The following is a 22,989-nucleotide window of genomic DNA, read 5'->3' on the forward strand; positions in this document are numbered from 1 at the left end:
AGGAGCCAGAGAGTCAAGATCAGGTCAGTCCTCTGTGCTTAGCAACCTTAGTGGCTCCCACCTTCCTCAGCAACAGCCAGCATCCTTGCCATGGTCTGCACGATCTGCCCTCTCCCCACAACATCACTGCTTCCCTGTCCTTCTTTCCAAACTGCCTCCCCTCCACTCCAGGAGAGCCTCCATGCTGTTCTTCAAGCCTGCATGTTTCTCAGGTTTCTTTTCCTCTTAAAGCCTTCTACTGATTGGATACAGCCCACACACATTTTGGAAGGTAACCTGTTCTACTCAAAGTCTACTGATTTAAATGTTAATCACATCAAAAAATTACCTTTACAGTAAGATCTAGACTGGTGTTCGACAAGGCAACTGGGTTCCTTGCCTAGCCAAGTTACACCTGAAATTAACCATCCTGCTCTATTGGCGTCTTCCTCTTTCCTATCTCACTTCATAACTCCCGGGATCACCTCCCACTCCTTGCATTCTAATGGTCTTAGAGTCTGCTTCTGGGGGTTTTAAGAGGGAAGGAGGAAGATAGAGACTAAATAGGGAGGTCAGAGGGCAGGTGAAGCCGGGAAGCAGGATATCCTGGGACCCCACGAGGTGAGCCCCACCCATGAGCAGGTTGTGCCACTGCACAAATGCTCTTCATTTGGACCGGCTGTGTAATGGCTGTGGTGTTCAGATGTAGCATGTGAATATTCTCCACCCATGTCTGTCTTCCCAGGTGGACTACGATCGAGCACAGATGGTCCTCAGCCCTCCACTGTCAGGTTCCGACACCTATCCCAGGGGCCCCGCCAAACTACCTCAAAGTCAAAGCAAAGCAGGCTATTCCTCAAGCAGCCAGTACCCATCTGGGTACCATAAAGCCACCCTGTACCACCACCCCTCCTTGCAGACCAGCTCGCAGTACATCTCCACAGCTTCTTACCTGAGCTCTCTCAGCATCTCATCCAGCACCTACCCACCACCCAGCTGGGGCTCCTCCTCAGACCAGCAGCCCTCCAGGGTGTCTCACGAACAGTTCCGGGCTGCCCTGCAGCTGGTGGTCAGTCCAGGAGATCCCAGGGAATACTTGGACAACTTTATCAAAATCGGGGAAGGGTCCACCGGTATTGTATGCATCGCCACCGAGAAACACACGGGGAAACAAGTCGCGGTGAAGAAAATGGACCTCCGAAAGCAACAGAGACGAGAGCTGCTTTTTAATGAGGTAGATGGTGTGTTCAGATCATCCTTTTGTTGCTGTGTAACATTAATTTCCCATTTCAGAAATTGCACGGGTACATTTTAGGACGTTAGAAAACACTGAAAATACAAGAATAGCATTCCTTTTTCTCTGCACAGATGACTCTTTCTTTAGGAAGTACTTCCTGTGTGTCAGCCACCGAGCTAAGCATTGGTCTGGTTTGATTCTCACAAAAGCCTTAGACAGAAAGATGTTATCTCCATTTAGTAGCCAGGAAACCTAGACTCAGTTTACCCAACTAGCGCAGGGTCGGGCAGCAGGTTCATACAGTGGTAACAGTGCACTCAGCTGTGACTTCAAACCCTCTTCTTGTGGCTCATGTGAAGACACCAGGGGGTCCACGCATCTTCTGCTCCCACAGGTATTCATGTCTTTACCACGCTCCAAAACCAGCAAAGTGCGCTGGGTAATTGGGCTTCAGTTTCTTCCTGGTCCCCAGTTCCTGATTTCTGGATCATATTTCCAAATCACCGAACAGACAAGGCAGATATAATTATAGATAAACAGCCATATAATTTATTATTTATTATTTAACACTCATTCTGAAAGCGTTTCCAGAAGCAGCCATGGGGCAGCAAATCCTGGAAGCTCTCTCCCACCAGCAAACCCAAGTGGGCCTTTTTATGCCAACCTTGTAATGTTTTTACCTTCAAGACTTATCCTTTGTTTGCAGCCCAAACCTCTCACAGACTCAACCCAGACCTACCAAGAAGTTGAGTTGTCTCATGCGGCCCCAGCCCTAGTAACCTAGTAATTTACTTTGTCTGCTTGTGAGACTCGCTTACCTTGAGTTGGATTGGCCCTTTTGCCCAGTTAACCAACAGCAGACTATGGACAGACAGTGTGTTTTAAGGGCAACCCATGGGATATCTGATCATATCCCCCAGAACGGTCAACTAAACTCCCCCTTGTGAGTGCGAACCTTGCCATGGTTCTGCGCGTTTTCACTCCTTATGTTCCACCAACCCAGCGTCTGGTTGACTTGCCATTTTCTCTGAATTTACTAACTTGATTCCCTCCCTCCCTACCAGCTACCCTGAATGCTGTCCCTTTGCCTGTAATTGACTTCTGAATAAATCCACCTCCCCCATCAGTAATCAGTTGAACTCCTGGCACAAATGTAGCCACAAGAAAACAAACTGCCAAATTTCACTGCCCCAAGTCAAGCAGTATCCTTCCATTTTGGCCAGGTTGTGATAATGCGGGATTATCACCATGACAACGTGGTCGACATGTACAACAGCTACCTTGTCAGTGATGAGCTCTGGGTGGTCATGGAATTTCTAGAAGGCGGTGCCTTGACAGACATCGTTACTCATACCAGGTACGTTTCTTTATTATCCAGACACATAATTCAAGGCGTTTATTATTCTCCTCCAGGGTGCAGCCTCAGTGACTATCTCTATGAACTCTTCGTAAATTGTAAGCAGTTTTATTTCAGAGCATGCCTGCCCTTTTTCTTGATATTTCAGACGTAATATTCTGCATTCTAATGAACATTCTAATCCTAGGTGCCTATTACAGTACCTTGTATGCAAAGTTCATTCATTCAATTCACATTCTCCCTGCCCTCTGGAAGTTCATGGATACCCATTGGTTTTAAGTCAGCAAGCTTCTGAGAATGGAGTTTTGGTGGCAGATCATAGAATTTCCCATTCCTACATAGATTTCTAAAACTGAGTTTCATTCTCCTGAGTTGCTATGCCATTGTTGTGAGTTGAAACCACCAAGGGTACCTGGGGAAGGAACGGGCAGGTGGGAAGATCAAAGTTTTATGTCATCGTAACAAACTACATAAGAGAAAGAAACCCTTCAATTCTGTTTTTAAATCTTCTTGCAAATAACAATGTTTAATTGCCACTGTTGCCTCAGCTACTTGCTTTCCTAATGTGTCAGTTGTGGTCATTTCATCAAGTGTTTATTGATTGCTTTTTATTTGCCAGGATTCTTCCTAAGAGCTGGGGATACAAAATATACAAATGAATAAAGTACAGACACATCCCCTCAAGGAAGTTACAGATTAGAAATAAATATTTTATAACACCTGTGAAGAATTAGAGAAGTATGTAAGTAGCCTAGAAGAATACCTGATGTCTCCATCAGGGAGAGTCAAGAAAGATTTTCAGTATACAGTGATGTCCAAATGGGTTTTGAGAGATGCATAGGAGTTTACCAGAAGGCAAGTGGGAAGAAAAGGGCATTGAAAGTAGATGAAAGAGTACATGCTAAGACAGTGCTTCTCTATTTTAATAACACATATGACCCATGGATGTTATTAAAATGCAGATCCTGATCCAGTAAGGAAGGACGTAAAACTCTGCATTCTAATGAGCTCCCAGGTGACTCCAGTGCTGTTAGTTCACGGACCATACTTGGAAAAACGAGGTTGAAAGGAACAGACATAAAAATCACATTACATTCGGGAAACTTTAAATTTGCTCTTGCTGGTAAATAAAATGCCAAAGAATTGAGAGGATTGTCATTAAGGAGAGGCATTGGATATTAGCTGATGTCACTGAAATGGCATCCAAATCAAAAGTAAATCCAGAAGAGCAACAATAGGGGGAAAGCAAGCTAGCAAGAAAGCGCTTGGAGCCCCTGTGAGGGATAGAAGATGCTCCTGGGTCTCCACTAAAATGAAGCAGTGTTTCAGTCGTGACCGCCTACAGGTCTGAGTCTGCAGTGGACCACTTAAAAACAAAAGGATCTGAGGGGAGACATGGAGCACTTATCACCAACATTTCAGCTGGCAGATTCCTGTTGGTACAGCCATAGGGCACAACCACCCAAAATACATATAGATCATCTCAAATTGTAGCAACAAATGTACTGAGAAGACCTAAGAATAAGCCAAATGTGACTTACCTATAAAACAATTAATTAAATTTGTCCAAGGGAGGGACTTTTTTCTTGGCTTGGGGAGCTTCAGACAGTTACTTGTCTTTCTGGAGCTCACCCTTTGTCAAGATTCTTTTCAATGCTTAATTTCCATCTATCAGATCCAGTTAAGAGCTGGCCTCTCTGGAATCCATCGTGTTTTTTAATTCTCTCCATCTAGTTTTGTCAACTAATTTCCCCTTGAAAGCAGAGTAGCTCTAGAGAGCAAGAAGAAACTGTATGTCAAGGAACACCATGAATATTCAGAATTTGAAATCCTTAAGCTGGACATTGAGAGTCCCCTAAAATAGATAGTCAATAAGTACTTTTATTGAATGATTGCTTGATTGGCTGATAAAACCCCTTGCCACTCAAAGTGTGGTCTGGGGACCAGCAGCATCAACATTACCCAGGGGCTAGTTAGACATGCAGCATCTCAAGCTCCACCCAGATGAACTGAAATAATCCACACTCTCACCAGATGCTCAGGTGTTTCTTATGTGACTGAAGTTTTAGCCCTACCCAGCATCTTGTTAAATTACATCCTACTGATTTCCAGGAAACAGGTAGTTCTAGAGGGAAAGGAAAACACCAAGCACTGTCAGGCTCTTTGTACACTAACTCTGTAAGGTCAGTGTTGATGTGTCTGTCTGTCAAGCGGTGAAGCTACGGCCCAGAGGTGAAAAGCACCTTTCTCAAGATTGCATGTTTAATAACTGACAGAGGCAGGATTTGATTTGGAGTTGACTCCAGAACTGAAGCACCTTTACCCCCATCCAGGCTCCTCCCTGTTGAAGCAGGAAAGCATCAGTCTTCCTACAGAGGGCCCTGTACCTTTCAAAGCCACTGAATTAAAAATCAGTAGACTTTGCCACATAGCCCAGCTAGAGGTGATCTTTCAGTCACTCATGGGGGCTCTGAGTCAATTAATTTTTGTTATAGGTGACCTATAAAGAATCTTTATGCCTGCTTCAAATAACTCAAATCTCATAGAATCCAAGAAAAATGCATTTTGTTCAAAGTGGTGATTCTTGGTCCTGAATTAATTTTTTTATTGAAATATAGTCAGTTACCAATGTTGTGTTAATTTCTGGTGCATATCAGCACTGTTTAAAACAGTGAAGACATGGAAGCAACCTAAATGTCCATCAACAGATGACTGGATAAAGAAGTTATGGTATATATATATATATATACATATATACCATATACATATATACAATGGAATGCACACATATACATATATGCAATGGAATACTACTCAGTCCTGAATTAATTTTAAGGTGTAATTGAGCTTGTCCCCGCAGCTAATGCTCTAAACCTCTGAGGCGTGTGCTTGGGGCAGCTGTGAAAATTGTCATCTGAAAATGATCCAGCACAATGACCAGCCCGCTCACCACAAAACCAAGAACACAGAAGATACAGGTTTCCACTCTCTTTCAGACAAGAACATTGCTTCTCACTTGCCTTCCTATGAGATAAGTTTATTGCAGTAGGAATCCTCCTCAGGAGAAGGGCATGTTTCTTCACACTCATCCACTTTGTACCTTCAACAGTCTCCTAGTTGCTTATCTCCTGGGAATTTACTTTGAACCCTCGTTTTGCTCAGTCAGGGTTTGCTGGCATCAACAAGACTGAAACACAGATTCAAGGCCGTCTATTTACTTGTCCTGACGAGCTAAGCGTTACCTGGGATTACTTGCTGAGTCAGTCGTTAAATTTGGGCTCTGACCAGTGACGCCCGTATGCCTCCTGACCGTGTCCCGATAGCTTATGTGAGACGGTCTTTCACATTTGCTATCTGATTTGGGCCTCGCGAGATCTCTGAGAGAGGGAGGAGGTTTTACACTTGGGTGAGTTAGGCAGCTGCCGGAATGGGTCGTCTTGAGGACACTGAGCAGCCCCGGCTGTCTGTTTCTTCTCACCTGGGTTCCTCCACGGTGTTTCCATCCTTTTGAGTTACAATGGCTGCATGATGCAATAGGGAAGTGGGAAAGTGTGGGTTCTGAACTCAAAGAAAGGTGGGACTTGAATCATGATCTGGTCACTTTCTTACTGTATAACCTTGGACAGATCATCTGACCTCAATCTTCTCTAAAACCAGAAATACCGTCTTTAGAGGGTGCAGCCCATGATGAAACGTGGGAGCACACATCCAGGGTGGTGCTTGTCTTTCTCATCCCCATGGTCTGTTTATGAGAGAATCACCCATTCATGCTGAGTTTTTAGTAACTAACTAGGTTCCTTCTTGACAGAGGGACCTGGAGGAACAGAAGCCTCCAGCTCCTGGAGGAGGGCGAGGGAGGGCTGGTGAGAGGCCGGGCAAGTCCCAGAGGGCAATCTGAGAGATCCAGAGACCACTTTGCCTGAGCCCAGCCTTAAAGAGCATGGTAGCTGTGCCTATTTCCAGGATGACGAAAAAGAGACCCAAGGAAGTTAAAGGACTTCCTCAAGGTCACCTAGCTGCCACCTGGAACCTTGGCTCTATTCAGTGTGTTCTCTCTGTAGGACCCTGGAGTTTTGCCAATACTGATGAATTACCTATAAGAATCCAAGGAAATGCATTTGCACTCATGGCCCAAAAGCCAGCCAAAGGGGGTCTCTTTCCTTTGGCTTTCATTTGGCCCCTATCATTCCCAGTGCCAGGCTTACTTTTGGGTTCTGGGAATCAGATTGCAGAGACTTCCTTTTCCTCACCTGCAGATTTTTCAGACATGGGCTGGGGAGCTTGGACTGGTTCACTGGAACCCAAGGAGGCACCTCTCTTGATCATTTCAAAAATGTCTTAAACCTGACCTAGCTCCTTAAATGTTATTTCCTTTCTAGAATGAATGAAGAACAAATAGCTACCGTCTGTCTGTCGGTTCTGAGAGCACTCTCCTACCTTCATGACCAAGGAGTGATTCACAGGGACATAAAGAGTGACTCCATCCTACTGACAAGTGATGGCCGGGTAAGACTTTCACGTTGGCCCCTCCACGGTTTACCGCTGACACGCCATCTGTCATGAGTATCATCTTCCTAAGGACTCTTTCTCATAATTCTAATTTTCCTTACTCACAAGTCACCCACTGCACTTCCCAGAAGGCTTACAGAAAGGAAATGACCATCCTTTATGTCATCCTGTTAGTCAGAATGTTCTGTGAACTAAGTGTGATGGATAATTTTCTGACTTAACAATAAGGGTAGGGAGTAATAGAAAGTATGGAAATTTCTTTTCCTTCATTTTTCTGCCACGTTCTTATTTTGGTTGGTGGCGAGAAAATGCCACACCTTTTCTATTTGTGTGACTGTGCGTGTCTGCAGTGTCTCTCAGAGTCCCTGCAGGAAACAGGTGACAAACTCCAGTGGGTAATTCGAAGAGAGTTTAATAAAGGTGTGGGCAGATGCAGAAAAGTCATAAGGATCTGTCATGAGGATGAAGGCAGTTCTCTAGAATGGAGCACTGCTCTTATCACCCCATGCCTGAAGAGGTGAGGTGCAGAGCTAGTTACTCACATCTGGAAATAGAGATTGATGTGTGAAGAGGGCTTCCTGCAGGAGCTCTGATTTTCAGTGGAATCTGGACCACAGTGAACCTGCAGGATTGGAGCCTGGCCAATAAATTCCCCAATCTCACTCTGCTCCGTCCATCCAATCTCCTATTGGTGCTCCCCATTGGCTGAGTCCAGTCAGAAGCCATAGGGGCAGTCAACACAGGATGGCCTCCCAGGGTTCAGAGAAGGGAGAATAGATCTGGAAGGACAAATGGAAGATAGCCGTCACACTAGCATCTCTCTGAGCCAATATTTCTGCCTTTCTCATTATTGTAACCTACTCCAGAGATTCACTTGAAACTCATCGGCCACACCAAGGTATAAAAGAACATAGAATACAGCAGCCAAGGAAAGAATGAATTGAAATTCCCGGGAAAGCTCAGTTAGATGGAAGAGTTTTGAAGCATAGGTTTTCCGCTACTTAGTCCTTTTAACCTACCTGAAACTCTCACCAGATATAATAGCCCTGGCATGAATGGAGCTAGCCATTCCTTTAATGCACCTGTCATTTATAACCAAGCATCCTCAGATGCTTGTGTCATGTGAACCTTGTGTCACATCAGAATTTGCCCAGGAATGGTCAGAGGGCAGCCAGAAGAAATCACCCAAGTACTTTGACTTTTATTCTTTTGTTTTAAAAAGATTGTCAATTTTATTGTGGAAAATTCAGCAACTTCAGAAAAGTATATAGGATAAAATGAAGATCACCCCTAATCCCATTTCCCATATTTCCATGAATATATGTATACTTTGTGTGTGTATGTGTGTGTGTGCGTAAAATTTACCCATTTGGTATATGTTTAATGGGCAGTTTTAAGTACTGCTTTTTGCATTGCTCTCGCTGAATTCTTTAAAATGGTACAGGAGTATGTATCAGTCAGTTTTTGCTATGTAACAAACCACTCAATACTTAGCGACTTTAAACCAGAACCATTTATTTGCTCACACTTCTGTGAGTCGGCATCTGCACTGACCTCAGCTGGGACAGCTCAGCTGAGCTCACTCTTACATTTGCAGTCAGCCTGGGGTTGATGACCTCACTCATTTGTCTGGCAGTTGACTGGCTCTCAACAGAGGCAGTGGAAGTAACCGGGCAGGGTGTCCCTTACCTCCCAGCTGACTACCCCAGGCTTATTCACTCAGTACCTGTGGCAAGGTTCCCAAGAGCAGCAAGAAAGGCAAGCCATAACAAGCACTCTCAAACCCTCTGCTTATATCTTGTTTGCTAATATCCCTTTGGTCAAGGTAAGTCACAGGGTCAAGCCTAGATGCAGGGGGTGGGGAAGTAGACACCACTGCCTCTTGATGGGAGAAAATGCAAAGTCACAGCCAAAGGGATGTGGATACAGAGAGGGGAGGACTGTGTGGCCATTTTGCACAATCTCCCATTGAGCTGGGGCACTCTAAGAAAAGGAATAGAACCCTCCCCTGGCCTGACTCAGGAAAGCACCAGGGCGAGAGGTCCCGTGACCTCAGAACACAATTTGCAGAGCATTGAACTGGTCCACAAATTGGCTCTGGGGACTGGAGCATATGGAAAAAAAAAGGCAATTAGGGCAGGTTCAGCCACGCTCTCTTCCCTTGTTTCTGGAGACTGACAGTGTAGGCGTCTTTCCTTTCCGTGTAGGTGCTGTGAGTCCACTTTAGATGTCAAAATCAGACGTGAGATGAAGATGATTCATTATTGAATCAGCTCACTCTAAGATCTCCCCTCCCCCCAATATATGAATGGCAATTAGATCATTCAGTGTCATTCTCGAGGGCAGAATCTCCATTTTAAACTTTTCTCGCATGTCCACGCATCTAAAAAAACCCACAGGGACTTGCACTTCATCAGTGCTCTCAGTCTGACGGACTTGCTCACTCATTCATCCAGGAAATATTAGCTAAATGTCTGTGCTGTGCCAGGGCAGTGCTAGGATCTAAGAATGAACCAAGCGAAATCACCCCTTTCATTCAGCTTATGTGGGGCATGGGGTGTGATAATAAACAGAAGAATAGTGGGGAGGGTGTAGCTCAGTGGTAGAGTGCGTGCCCAGCACACACAAGGTCCTGGGTTCAAGCTCCAGTGCCCCCATTAAAGATAAATAAATAAGTAAAAACCTAATTACCTCCTACCTCCCTTAGTTGAAAATAAATAAATAAAAGCCTTTTAAAAAAGCAGATGAATATACAGAAAAAATCACCACCAGACAGGTGTGATAAGTGCTCAATTTTCTATAATTAATTGATTTTAAGCAGAGTAAGGACGGTGGTGGGTCTGTAGAGGGCAGTCAGAGAAGGCCCCTGCCTTGGTGACAGCAGACACGTGAGGGGGCGGAGCCTGTGGCCGTCAGGGATGAGAGTGGTGCCGGGAGAGAGAACACAGCCATGTTGAATGAAGCCTGGCTCCTGGCCTTGTTGGCCAGTGTGAGCTCACCCACATTTCAGAACAAGGCACCATGTTGACTCCAGTTTCTACAGAGAAAAGAAAGTTTTGTTTGTTTGCTTGTTTTAAGAAAGAAAGCAGAACTGGAGTGTAGCTACTCCAAGAAAAGGCTGAGAGTATAGCTTATACTAATCTGTTAGAGCTTTTATAGCATGTTATAGTGCAGAAGACATTTTCATTTATTTATTGTCATTATAACAAATCACCCCAATGCTTAGAGTCTTAAGTCAAAAGTCATTTTACATTTTCACATAGCTCTGAGAGCTGGCCAGGCTCAGCTGGCCAGTGCTGCTCTGATTTGTTAGATGATGCTTCTAGACGTCTTCCTCACTCACATGTCAGGTCCTTTGTTCTGGCTGGTGGCTGGATGCTCAGCTGGCCCTGTCCACCAGAGCACCTGCCATGTGGCCTCTCCACGTGGCCTTCCTCACAGCATGGAGGCTGGATTCCCAGACTGAGTGTCCCAAAGAAACAGAGTGGAAGGATATGGCATTTTTATGACCTAGCCTCAAAGTCACAGTGTCACTTCCACCATAATCACAGGCCTTCCAGATTCAGGAGGAAGGAACGGAAAACCCGCCTCAGTGGGAGGCGAGCTGAGTCACGTGGTAAGAAGAGCTTATGGGCTGGACAGTGTTACTGTTGGCATTTTTGGAAACTATTGTCTGTCACACAAGGTGTGCTGGGTTATCCTCCTGTTGGGAGATGTTCAGCATCATTAGCCCTTAGAGAAATGCAAATTAAAACCATGAGATATCACTACAGACCTGTAAGAATGTCTAAAACAAAAAATAGTGATAGCAACACTTATCTACACACTGCTGTTGGCAGGGGTGTAAAATGCTAGACCCCCTTTGAAAAATGGTTAGGCAGTTCCTTTCAAAACTAAAAATGGACTTACCATGTGCCCAGCAATCACACTCTTAGGCCTATATTCCAGAGAAATGGAAACTTATTTCCACACATAAACTTGCACACAAATTTATAGCAGTTTTATTCATCATAGCCCCAAACTTGAAAACACCCAAATGTCCTTCAGAGGGTGAATGGTTAAATAACCTATGATGTGTCAATACCACCCAGACGGAAAAAATGAATGAGTGACACAAGTGATACATTGAATGACTTGGATGAACCTCAAGGAAATTATGCTGAGTGAAAAAAAGCCAATCCCCAAAGGATATACACTGCATAATTGCATTTATGTAACATTTATGAAATAACGTAATTACAGAGATGTTCAGCAAATTAGTGGTTGCTGGGGCTAGAGACTGGGAGTGTGTGGCCATACAGAGGAAGCACCGTCATTTTACAGTGACGGTACAGTTGGGTACCTTGATTTTTGATGGTGGTTGTACAAGAGTACAGTGTGATAAAATTGCAGAGTAGACAAACACACACACACACACACACACACACACACACACAAACTACATACCCAAACAAGTTCATGTGTAACTAATAAAATCTGAATAAGCTCTATGAACTGTACCAACATCAATTTCTTGGTGTTGATACTGTGCGATTTTGTATAAGATGCTAACGTTAGGGAGGACTGGATGTGCCTTTCTTTGCAGCCTCCTATAAACCTATAATTATTTCAAAATAAAAAAGTTTTAAAGGCAGGGAATTGCTCAGGTTTAAAAGGATAAGTCCCTTCTGGCCTCTTCAGAGACTACAAGGGATATTAGTTGCTATCAACTGAATATAAATCATTCACTATTTGTTCATAGCAGAAATAATATCTAGTGAGACTAATTTACGTTAAGCAAGGGGAATGTGGTATTTGGAGTTTGAAAGGGAAAATAAATAGCCTGTCCTAGAGTGGTTGCAAGAATTACGTGAAGTAATTGGCATAAAACTGTAAGTAAACCACTTACAAAGTAGATGCTCAGAGAGAAGGCAGTCCCCCAGCCCTTGCAATTAAGGGTTGAGTATATTCATCCATAATCTTTCCTTGGTCTGGGACCTGCATCTGAAAGATGATACTTAGGGACCACTAGATAGCGAGTGATTAACTTTATCAAATTCATTGGCTAGAGGGGAACTCAAACCCATGACCGCTTAAACCCAATGCACCTACTGAAAAGGGATATTTACAGATGATCTTTATGGTGTTTCCTTTTACTATAAATTGGTTGCCACACTTTAAGAATTAGGCAATTTCACATAAAAGTTCAGATACCTGTCTCCCTTGAAAAAAATCCAAGTATCGGACAACACTGTGCCTAAATTCACACAGGGCAATAATGGAGGTGGTGTAAGGAGGGTGAATAGCACTACAGTGCAAATGTTGTTGGTGTCCCACCCACTTCTTCAGGAGGCTTCCCCATTTTACTATCTCCACCTCCAAATGCCACCACCTGCAACTCTTTGCTTGGGGACTTTCTCTGACCCCTGTTGCCTGCAACCTCAGTACAAAGCGGAGTAGAAATTTCAGGAAATTAATATCCATGATACCCAGAAGCAACATTGAAAAAGTGATGGGATTTGGTGTATAAATACCCCAGCTCTCTCACCCTTGGTTGGAATAGCTCTGAGGCACACCTACACAGTCTCCCAGATGTCCTCAGCAGGATTAAGCTCTAGTTTCCACAGTGAGAATTTACTTGGTGATTAACCCTTGACTGACTGCCTTTCCTTTCCTGTTGTACTTACCGATTTCACTGCTAATGTTTCCTTATCCCCTCAGTAAATGACTTACACTGAATCCTTTTCTCAACATTTGCTTCTGGGGGAAGGGAGCCCAAACTGATACAGTGCCCAGAAACAATGAATGAGTGTGTGCCCTTTCTCCCACAGAATTTGAAGTGAGGGTTAAAGGATAAGGAAGGGGCCCTAGACTGGCAAGCAGAGCCTTGGGGTGTTCCACATCCTCTTTACTGGGCCCCTGACAATCAACTGGAAGTCAGTATCTCTTTACTAAGGTCATGTGCCTCTAGTTTCCCATTGTCCCCATCTGCACGTCTAATGCATTGGTCCTAATTTTCCTATCTCTCTTAAGCACTTGAGTTTTGTTGGCTCTCAAATTACTAGACTTCTACAGTTAGAAGAAGACCTAAAGATTATCTCCAAAAAGCTCTTCATGAATAAACAGAGACTTGGGCATGTTAAATAGCTTGCTTAAATTCATTCCTGTAGAGAATTCATTGCTTTGGAGAGAATTCCTTTCTCCTCAAATAAGATAGACCCTGAGATACACCCAAACTCCCCCTCCACAGAGGTTACTTTTTCTAACTCAGGGAGCGCAGCATGAGAAGTCAGGGGACCCAGGGTTCAGTCTCCCTCTAATACCACTGTACAGCCTTAGCAAGTTCTCTGCAGTCTGTCAAATGGCAGAGGGGCTGGCGAGGCTCTACGCTGATCCAGCTCAGCCACTATGATACCTTCCCTCTCCTCTTGGGTTTGGCTGCTGAAGAAGTGGGTCTTCAACTGGAAGCACCGTCATCGGTCTGGTCCCTTCTATTACATCTATTTCTTTGGCCCTGGGTCACTGTTCTTCTTAACACAGAACATCAAAACCCCTGGAGACTTGGGCAAAAACAGATTCCTAGACCCCACCCTCAGAGATTCTAATTCAGTCAGGCTGGGTACATCTCTGACAAGTTCCCGTGGGATGCTGATGCTACACACTTGAGTACCATTGGCTTATAGTGAGTGCCCAGGAACCAAGCATGAAAGCATCCATCTTTCTGCCATAGCAAAAACCCGCAGCAGACGCAAGAATTCTTTGGAACGTAGGCAATTTACAAAATGAGAGTCTGACATTCTATTTTACACTTGTAGCTGTCTTGTGGGTAGACTCTCTTTGGCTCCCCCTCTTGCATGTTTTTGTGGGGCCCCCGATTCCTAGCCAGGATGCATTAAGATGGGTAAGATCTCAAGTTTAAGTAGCAGCTTTGTCTGAGCTCTAAGCTCTAGTTCCTTGTCTGGCCCCTTTGGAATCAACTACATCACCTCCTCTTAGGGGACGGGCAACGTGCCCCCTTCAGTTCTCTTAGCCTGACTGCCTTAGCGAGACAAAGGCGGTTTTCTAAGTACCCGCGTTGTACAATCCTATCTACAATAAAGCTCAGTGTGAAGTCTGTGTGGTTTCCTTTTAAGAACTGCCTACCATGCTTTATTATACTCATTCCTTGAGTTCTCATTATCTACTTGCAAATTTATTTGGAGGAATGTTGCGTGCAGTTATGTTCTTTTAGAAAATTGTCTCTTTTATGTACTTGGATGAGTGAAAAAAATCATGCCGAAGCACTTAAACTCCTACAGCAGAAGAACAAGCGTAGCTGCCGAGTGTCGAGTTTCAATTTCTCATCTTACATCATTTTGTCAGGGAGATAATTATTAGTCCGTCAGGTTTGGGATCTTTCTTTCTTTTTTTTTTTTTTTTTTTTTTAATGCCTGGAAAAGGAAAGCCACACTAGAGATACTGAAATTAAAACTGCCAATACCAAAATGCTGATCACCTCCTTAATCATCCAGGTTTCTTAACTTTACAGGCAAACAAAATACACTGGCAAAACTGTTCCTCCTCTACTATCTGTGTGGTAAGCTTGCACATTTACTCACACTCGAGCTTTGGAAATTACCATACACACACAATTACAGTTTCTCTGTTTCTTAAAACTAACCTAGACTTCTTCACAAAACTCCACTGAATAGAATTTATTTAAGTCTATTTTTATTCAATTAAATGTAGTCTGCTTCTACTTCAATAATTTAAACATTGTCTATCAGAGTTCAACCACATTATTACCTTTAAAATCTCAGTCTGTCAGATTTGGCCACAATCTACTCTTCCTCCCCACCTCCCACCCCTGTCTCCCTCCAGAGGGAGACTAGGAGAGTAGGAGACAATGTGGGTTATGGGACCTCGGGGTGAAAGAGATGGGATCCATCTTCCTGTTTCTTGCTGGCCCCTGCCTTGGCGTGATGGCTTCGTCTGCTTCCTGGACCACTGAGCACTAACAGGTCACCTGGAATACATACACTGACAGGGTCCCTAAGGGTACAGTATGTTCTTAAAGAGTGCTCTTAAAAGCTGTGTGCAAGAGTTTTCAGGGAGTTTTTCTTTCTGGTGACATCTAAGATAAATAACATATATATATAGGTATATACACATTGTATAATTAAGATGACCACCTTAAACCCTGGTAACCAAGTGCTAACACCCAGTTTCTAAGCCCATATTTCCACTTGCATTGATGTTTACTTTGGCAACCTCAGTTGTCCTGGAGCAAAGGAGGAAAACCAAAAAAAAGGGAGCTGGTACTTAAAGTGGTATCTCAGCATTCTTTATAAATGGGGTCTTTCAATAATTCAGACATAGAAATGAGGTTGGTTGTTTGAATCATCTCATGGTACTTAGAAAGCTAAACGTGTTCAGTGCAAAAGAAAAACAAGAAAACAAAAACCCTAAACTGCAGCAGTTTGTACAAAACTTGCATTGAGAATACCAGTTGACTTACACTAAAGCATCATCTCTCACGCAAAATTAAAGTAGTAGGTTGGAATTGTAATGAATTTGTTGTTTTGCATGTCTCGTAAATTTTTGCTTTCTGGAGTTAAACGTTTGCAAGTCAACCCTGGTGGAGCCACGAGAGGGTTTTTTTGTTGTTTGTTTTTTGGTTTTTTTTTTTTTTTTTTTTTTTTTTTCATTAAAATGGATTGTGTCTTTCCAGTAAAAGGGTCTGTTAGCTCCTCCCGCAGTATTTCTAAGGCCTGTTAATAATGAAGCGATTTTGTTTTGAATTTGAAACTCTTTCTATGTTTCTACATCTGGAGCCAGGATTCTTCAATGTTAGTTTGTTGTATCCCTTTCCTTTTCAGATAAAGTTGTCTGACTTTGGTTTCTGTGCTCAAGTTTCCAAAGAGGTGCCGAAGAGGAAATCACTGGTTGGCACACCCTACTGGATGGCACCTGAGGTGATTTCTAGGCTGCCTTATGGGACAGAGGTAAGGGGGTGACAGTCATCGGGAGTGGCAGGACCCAGGCAAGCTCGGGGATACAGTGGTTCCGAGATAATTAATGACCACAGGAGATCAGGGTGATGACTTTCAACTCCACATTTCACTGGACTTGTCACCAAGCAGTTTGTGGCAGAAGGGAGACTGGCCACCACGGAGGCTGTTGCCACAGCATTGATCCAGGAGTGTTTACTGAGGTCCTCAGCGGACATTGGAGCAGAATCACTCTGACTCACATCTCTCCCTCAGTGCCAGGTGCACACAAAACAAGGCGATGCGGCCAGGGACGCACAGATGAGCAGGTGTGATGATTTAGAGGATGGAGGGTCAGAGAAAGCTCCACAAGATTGGGGTTAATATTTGGATCAGAAAGAATGTTTTCCCACAGGCAAAATCATCTGCGAGTACCGTAACACATTTTAAGATATGGCACATGTTTTGTTTCCTCTGGAAAGAAAACTGTCGCTCATCATCTGTTAAGGGACAAGGTTTGGATACATAAGCAGAGGAGGGCTTTCTAGGGAGGGAATAGCGTGGGCAGAAGCTCTGAGGCTCACAAGACCACACACACGCACGCACACATACACACACACACACACGGAGGCAAGGGTTGGTTTTGCCTGGGCACACAATGTTTCCACACATCATGGTGCAGAAGGCAATTCTAAGAGAGGAAAAGGCATGGACCAATGAGCGAAGGACAGTGGCAGAGTTAAGGCGGACTCTGCTCTCTTTCCCATGTTTGCTTGCCCTTGGGTGAACACTCAATTGGTTTATCTCGCTGTGGTCCCGAGAGCATAAATTCTCAGTGAAGGTCACTGCGCAGGTGATGGCAGGAATGCAGCTGACTGATAAGAAGGGTAATGAGGCTGTAAAAGGGATGCAACTGTACCAGAGAATTTATAGCCCAGCTCCGGCTCCACCTTGTCCTGACTTCCCATTCTTTACCCAGAAAGGAGGGCTTGTCATCTCCCCCTTTCCTTTTCTCCATTCCCGGAACATGGTTTTATATAGCAGGATTTTGTGCAGGCTGCTTCAAAGTGATAACACACAAAGGAAAGAACCCCAAAGGTGGGGGCAAAGAACTGTTCTTAAAAATCAAATTAATGAAAGAATCAGGATCTATTGTGTAGTGCAGTGTAGCTCTTTGCGGTTTGTTGTGAATGTGTCAAAAATCTTTTCTTATTTTTTTAATGGTTTAATGCAACTACTTCTCTGTCCAAAACATAAAACTTTGGATGGTTTTCTCATCTGCCCTGATAGACCGTGAACCACCTGAGTTACCAGAGTTAAAAAAAAAAAAAAAAAGAAGTTCCAAACTTCAGAGTATTAAAACATTCACTGTATCTCATTGTCGGAATCTTCATTGAAGTTGCCTTTAAAAAGCAAGCACAGGCCATTAGCAAACACTGGGTCACTCAACAATTTAGCTGTAAATCTGAATTGTCAATTTTGAGAGGTTACAAATATCACATTAATTTACAGATAAGTATGAATCTTTGGGGTTCCCTGGACACAGCCAACGTTTCGGGACATTCTCCTTGCCTGAGATAATCAGTGGGTTGTCCTAACAGGTGGACATCTGGTCCCTCGGGATCATGGTGATAGAGATGATTGATGGCGAGCCCCCCTACTTCAACGAGCCTCCCCTCCAGGCCATGCGGCGGATCCGGGACAGCTTACCTCCAAGAGTGAAGGACCTGCACAAGGTGAGAAGCAGCAGCCACTGCTGAAGTTCAAAATCGTTCTTCAAGTGTAGTTTTAAAGATTGACCTCTCCCAGGAGTGGATCCTGGCTCACAGGCATGGGCTTTGGAATATGAGTCACTTGGATTCCAATCTCTGTTCCCTCCTCTTGTTCATTCACTGGGTACGTGAATCAGCCTCTCAGTCTCTGAAGTTCATCTGTAAAATGGGGTCACCCAGCTCCTCTCTGTAGGGTCGGCTAGAGGAGTAGATCGGTGCTCCACTCACCCCACTTCATCCAGAGCCCATTGCTTGCCCAAACTGCCAGGACATCGCAGCACAAGACCCCAGATTTCCTGACTCTCATAGAGGTTTTATTCTAGTTGGGGAGGCAGATAATAAACTACAGACAAATGGATGGATAAAAAAATTTCAGAGAGTGGCACATGCTACGAAGTGAATAAAACAGGGTTAGAAAAAAAAAAAACAGTGTTGGAGCATGTGCGAGAGGGGACTGGGAGCTACCTCTGGTTGAGGAACAAAGGACGCTCTTTCTGGGGAGGGATCTATGTGGCCTGGAGCCTGATGGGAAAGAAGGAGCAAAGCAGGCAGAGATCTGCGGGGAAAACGTCTCAGGCAGAGGCAGGAGCAGTGCGAAGACCCGCAGCCTGAGTGAGGTGAGCAAGTGGAAAGGCTGAAGGAGGGGGTAGGCAGGGGCCAGATCATGCAGGGCAACAAGGAACATGGTTAAGGGACCAAGTAGGGTCTTTCCTTGCCAAGGATTGCCAGGTAGGGTCAAGCTCAGCAAAAATGATGCTCGGTCGAAGAACCACCACTGTGGGGCCCACCCCTGGGGGCCAAGCTTGCTGAGATGTGCCATATAAACTATAAACACTGACCCCACACACCTCCCCTCCCATCCGCCTCCTGACAGTAAGAGAGGGGGTGAGGCTGCCCTTGGGGAGATGGGGGAATAATTTGTAATTGTAGCATCTCCTCTTCCCTCACCCCTAAACCTTAGGGCAGAACCCCAGTAGAATCACTCAGATAGGCTGTGTGGACTTGCAAACAAAAGGGGGAGACTGCTTGAATTGAACAGGAGGTTGAAACTTTTACTGCACTGGACTCAGTTTAAACAATTAAAAGTGGCTAAAATAGCCATGGTATCAAATAGTCAAATAGTTCTCACACCCAACACACATGAGTGTGATGTTCTTCAAAGTCATGGACAAACGCTGATCTCATCCTAACGGTCAAAAACAGGAACATAGGAAATAAACTTATGGGTACCAAGGGGGAGGGGCGGAGGGATAAATTGGGAGTTTGAGATTCGTAGATATTGACATATATATATATATATAAAATAGATAAAAAACAAGTTCCTACTGTATAGCACAGGAATCTATATTCAATACCTTATAATGGTCTATAATGAAAAAAAATGAAAAGGAATATATATATATATCTGAATCACTCTGTTGTGCACCAAAAATTAACACAACATTGTAAATCGACTATACTTGAATTAAAAAAAAACAAAACCCAAACTAGAAACCATCCAAGACTATTTTTCAAATGGATAAATACTATGTGGTATAATTCAGCAGCGAATACTACACAGAATTGAAAATGCGATAACTTTTGCCACACATTTCAAGGGTGAATCTCACAGACACATTGTTGAGTGGAAGAATGCAGACAGAAAGGGGTTGAAAGCGTATGATTCCATTTCTATAAAGAAAAAAATCAGGTAAAGTTAATTTATGTTCTTAGAAGTCGGGATAGTGGTGAGCCTTTGTAGGGAGGTGGGTATTGACCAGAAGAGGGCCCTAGATAGGCTCCTGAAGATGGAAATATTCTCTATTTTGATAGGGGCGGGAGTAAATACGTGTTTAACAAAACTACTATAGTGCACCAGAAACTAACACAACGTTATAAATCAACTGTACTTCAATTAAAAAAAGAAAAAAATTAAAACTAGTGTAAAATGTACTCTTAATATTTATGCATGTGAACATATGTAAGCTATACTTCAAAAAGTAAATTATGAGAAATTAATTACAGAAGTCTGTTTCTCTTCAAGAAAAGGATTCCACAAAGCCCAGATGGCTGCAGTTGTTAGAAAAGTAAAACTCACTCTGTGTTTGTACCACGCTACATCAAACACATGTGATCAGCGCCTACACACAGTAGGCGCTTCATAATAGCTGCTACTGTCACTATTATTACCGTTATCACTTTATTTACTAAATAGTCACTCTTTGTTGTACCGTCATTTACTCCTATACTTCAGACTTGAAGAAGGTGAGGACATCACGTGCTAAGAAAGGCAATATCTGCTTTTGCTTCCGTAACATCTTTCTCCTCAAGCTGGCTTTCTAGAGTTTGATGTTGTGGATAGAATGACTTTCCTGGGAATTTGCAGGGAAAGCTTTTAGGGGAACTGAGTGGGGTTTCTATGTTAGTCCTCAGGGTGGTATCTTGTGTCTTCACAGGTTTCTTCAGTGCTCCGGGGGTTCCTAGACCTGATGCTGGTGAGGGAACCCTCTCAAAGAGCCACAGCCCAGGAGCTCCTCGGGCATCCATTCCTGAAGTTGGCAGGTCCACCATCTTGCATTGTTCCCCTCATGAGACAATACAGGCATCACTGAGCAGAGGTTCACACAGGTGACGAAGCTAGATGAGGACATGAGAATAATTCAGAGAGCGTGCAAAAGGCCTGTGTATTCCAGACCAGCTGACCAGTGGGACCGCGTGATGACCGGCAGGGTTCAGCAGACTAGGGCATCTTCTTGTGTCTTAAACAGGCATCTCTCCACTGACAGCTGGCATGGTCATCTGGAACATGGGTTTAACAAGTCATTATTATATTTTTTAGCCCTTCATCCAGCAAATCAGAAGGACTCAGTACAAACTCCGTTACGATATATCCTAGCCACATGCAGGGTAACGCGTAGGATTTTCTATATTGAAAGAATACTTTTCTGGCAAAAAAAAAAAAAAGAAAGGAAAACAAAAAGCACTTTTTCTTAATGGTAGCAGTGTAATGTATTTTGCAATGAATTTGTAATTTTTCTGTACGATAGTTTTGATAATTTATAGTACTTTGATGTCACGTAGCCATTGTATCAGTTGAAGTACAACTTGTTTACTAGCAAGAGTTTGAACAAAGTCTTTCCTACTTTTTTATCCCTTTCAGAGAACCAACGATTCTTTAGGAACTTTGAATACCGAATGACTCTCAATCACCGTCAGCTTTAGTAGAATATCTTTCTTATCTTAACAAGTGTCTTATGTGATGGAAGAAGACTTAAGAGTGATGGTGATGGTGATGGTGGTGCACATTTCATTTATCCAACCAAAAATAGTAAAATAAAATTTGAGCCACAGTATACCACCAAAACTACTTCTTGGGATAAAGCTAAATATTTTGGGGGAAAAAATCACATTTTCTTTCAGGCCTATTAGTAGCAGTGCATCTTTTGCACAGCGGGATGTCTCCCCGAGTACCCTCTAGTAAGTGGCTACGATGTCCCCTTGTGGCCAAATCCTCCCCCCACCCCCTACCGAGGAACAGTTTTAGTGCTAGGATCATTTAGACTCAGTTTCCCAAACTGAATGTTTCAATCAGGCTGTGAGAATTCCAGTCTCACAAAGGGAAAAGGGAGAGAACAGGGCAAGAGGTTTGGTTTTGTTTGTCACTGTTTTCAAAACTCTGTACGCTGGCGCACCAAACTCTTGTCTGTAAGTACCTTTGTACCACAGTATTAATCGCTACTGTTTATGTATCATGCTGGAAGTCCGGACTCTAGAGGGTGAATTAGGAAGAGGGTATTTACCAGGTGTGATCTGAATTCAGTTGTGACCATGTTATGTGTTTCCGACATAGGCGAGTTGTGCTGCTGACTAGAATGTTGATAAAAATGAATGACTACTACAATACATTTTGTGTTGCTTGTTGGATGAATTTGCATGTTAACTGTAGGCCAATATAGATTTGCCTTTAAAACTCTGGAAGAGCTACATAGTCATCATTAGTTTCTATCAATTATGCATCAAACAAAAAGCCATTTGTTACCAAACTGGAAAACCAGAGGCTTTTCTTAATGACTTCGCATACTGTAACAAATAACGAATTTAAATTTGTGAAAATGCTCTGGTTGCTCTAAGCATAATTACAAATGTTTGTAATTAATAGGTTGCTAATTATTTATTATAGTTAAAAAGGAAAAAAAAGGCATAAAATGACCTTCTACTGATTAGATTTTCAGTTTTTCCCAAACTGGAAATGCCTCATCATAAATAGGATCTATAATTTTGTTTCATAAAACACAACGAATTAATGTTTTATGTAAAATATTAATATAAATATGTAAGAATGAAAATACTCTAAATCCAGAAAATGGCAGTCTTAAAAGTTCATGGAGCAGATTGTACTAATTTAATCAGGACTATGTAGAAATAGAAAGAAGGGGGAAAAGAAAATCTTTTTTAACCAGAGCAAATATTAAAAATCATTGCAGAAAATAGTGGATTTTGGATTCCAAACATTTTCGACAGTGTAATGGAAATTTTTCTGTAATTTTCTTATCACTGGATATTTTTTAAAGTATTCATTGAGTTTACCAAAAGTTACTGTAGCTTAAGAGGTTTTGTGAGCACTACTGGCAGAAACTGCACTTGCAAATAAAAATAAATGTTTGCCTTTTTCCCATCATGCTACTGGAAACTCAGATGATTTCTTAAATTTGTTTCTTGAGTAACAAGAATGGTTTCTTTATGATCTTGGGGAATGCAAATGAGTTGCTATAAAATTATGTATAACATCATGATGATGTGAACCAGAGATAAATGTTCCCATCCCCGGTGGTTACAAGCAGTACAAAACAATGATGTAGCCACCACTACTGAGAAAAAAAATGATTAAAATCTGGAAGGCGAAATTCAAGGAACGCTTGATTCATGGCTAAAGACTCCTACTCTACTCCCCTGTTCCAAAGATGTTAAACTGATCTGAAGGCTTTTACCAATGAAAAGGTATAAAAGGGATTAGAGAAGCTCTCCAGTAGACTGGAAGAGAGTGTTGGGCCCCCTCCTCCTCTTTGGGTGACAAGGGAGACATTAACATTTATCCATTGACATGGAGGAGGATACTGGTATATGAAGAGTTCATTTCTTATCTGGAAATGTCAGAGTGTGAAAACCCTCAGGAAATAGCCTGAAATAGCAGGATGAGATCTCATGATA

The 22,989-nt window shown here is 43.1% G+C and overlaps 1 protein-coding gene across 2 annotated transcripts in view; it reads left to right on the forward strand.

Moving 5' to 3' along the window:
• The window catches only part of PAK5 (p21 (RAC1) activated kinase 5), a 246,750-nt gene extending 224,301 nt beyond the window's left edge, over positions 1-22,449 (forward strand). For both annotated transcript variants that reach the window (XM_074346926.1, XM_074346927.1), the window contains 6 exons: positions 725-1,213; positions 2,440-2,573; positions 6,953-7,079; positions 15,920-16,045; positions 17,632-17,766; positions 20,238-22,449. In XM_074346926.1, the coding sequence (XP_074203027.1) occupies positions 725-1,213; positions 2,440-2,573; positions 6,953-7,079; positions 15,920-16,045; positions 17,632-17,766; positions 20,238-20,393 (1,167 nt within the window). In that variant the 3' untranslated portion in view covers positions 20,394-22,449. The remainder of the gene's footprint in view (positions 1-724; positions 1,214-2,439; positions 2,574-6,952; positions 7,080-15,919; positions 16,046-17,631; positions 17,767-20,237) is intronic.
• The last annotated feature ends 540 nt before the right edge of the window (positions 22,450-22,989 follow it).

The sequence above is a fragment of the Camelus bactrianus genome, chromosome 19 (assembly GCF_048773025.1).
Source record: "Camelus bactrianus isolate YW-2024 breed Bactrian camel chromosome 19, ASM4877302v1, whole genome shotgun sequence".
NCBI lineage: Eukaryota > Metazoa > Chordata > Mammalia > Artiodactyla > Camelidae > Camelus > Camelus bactrianus.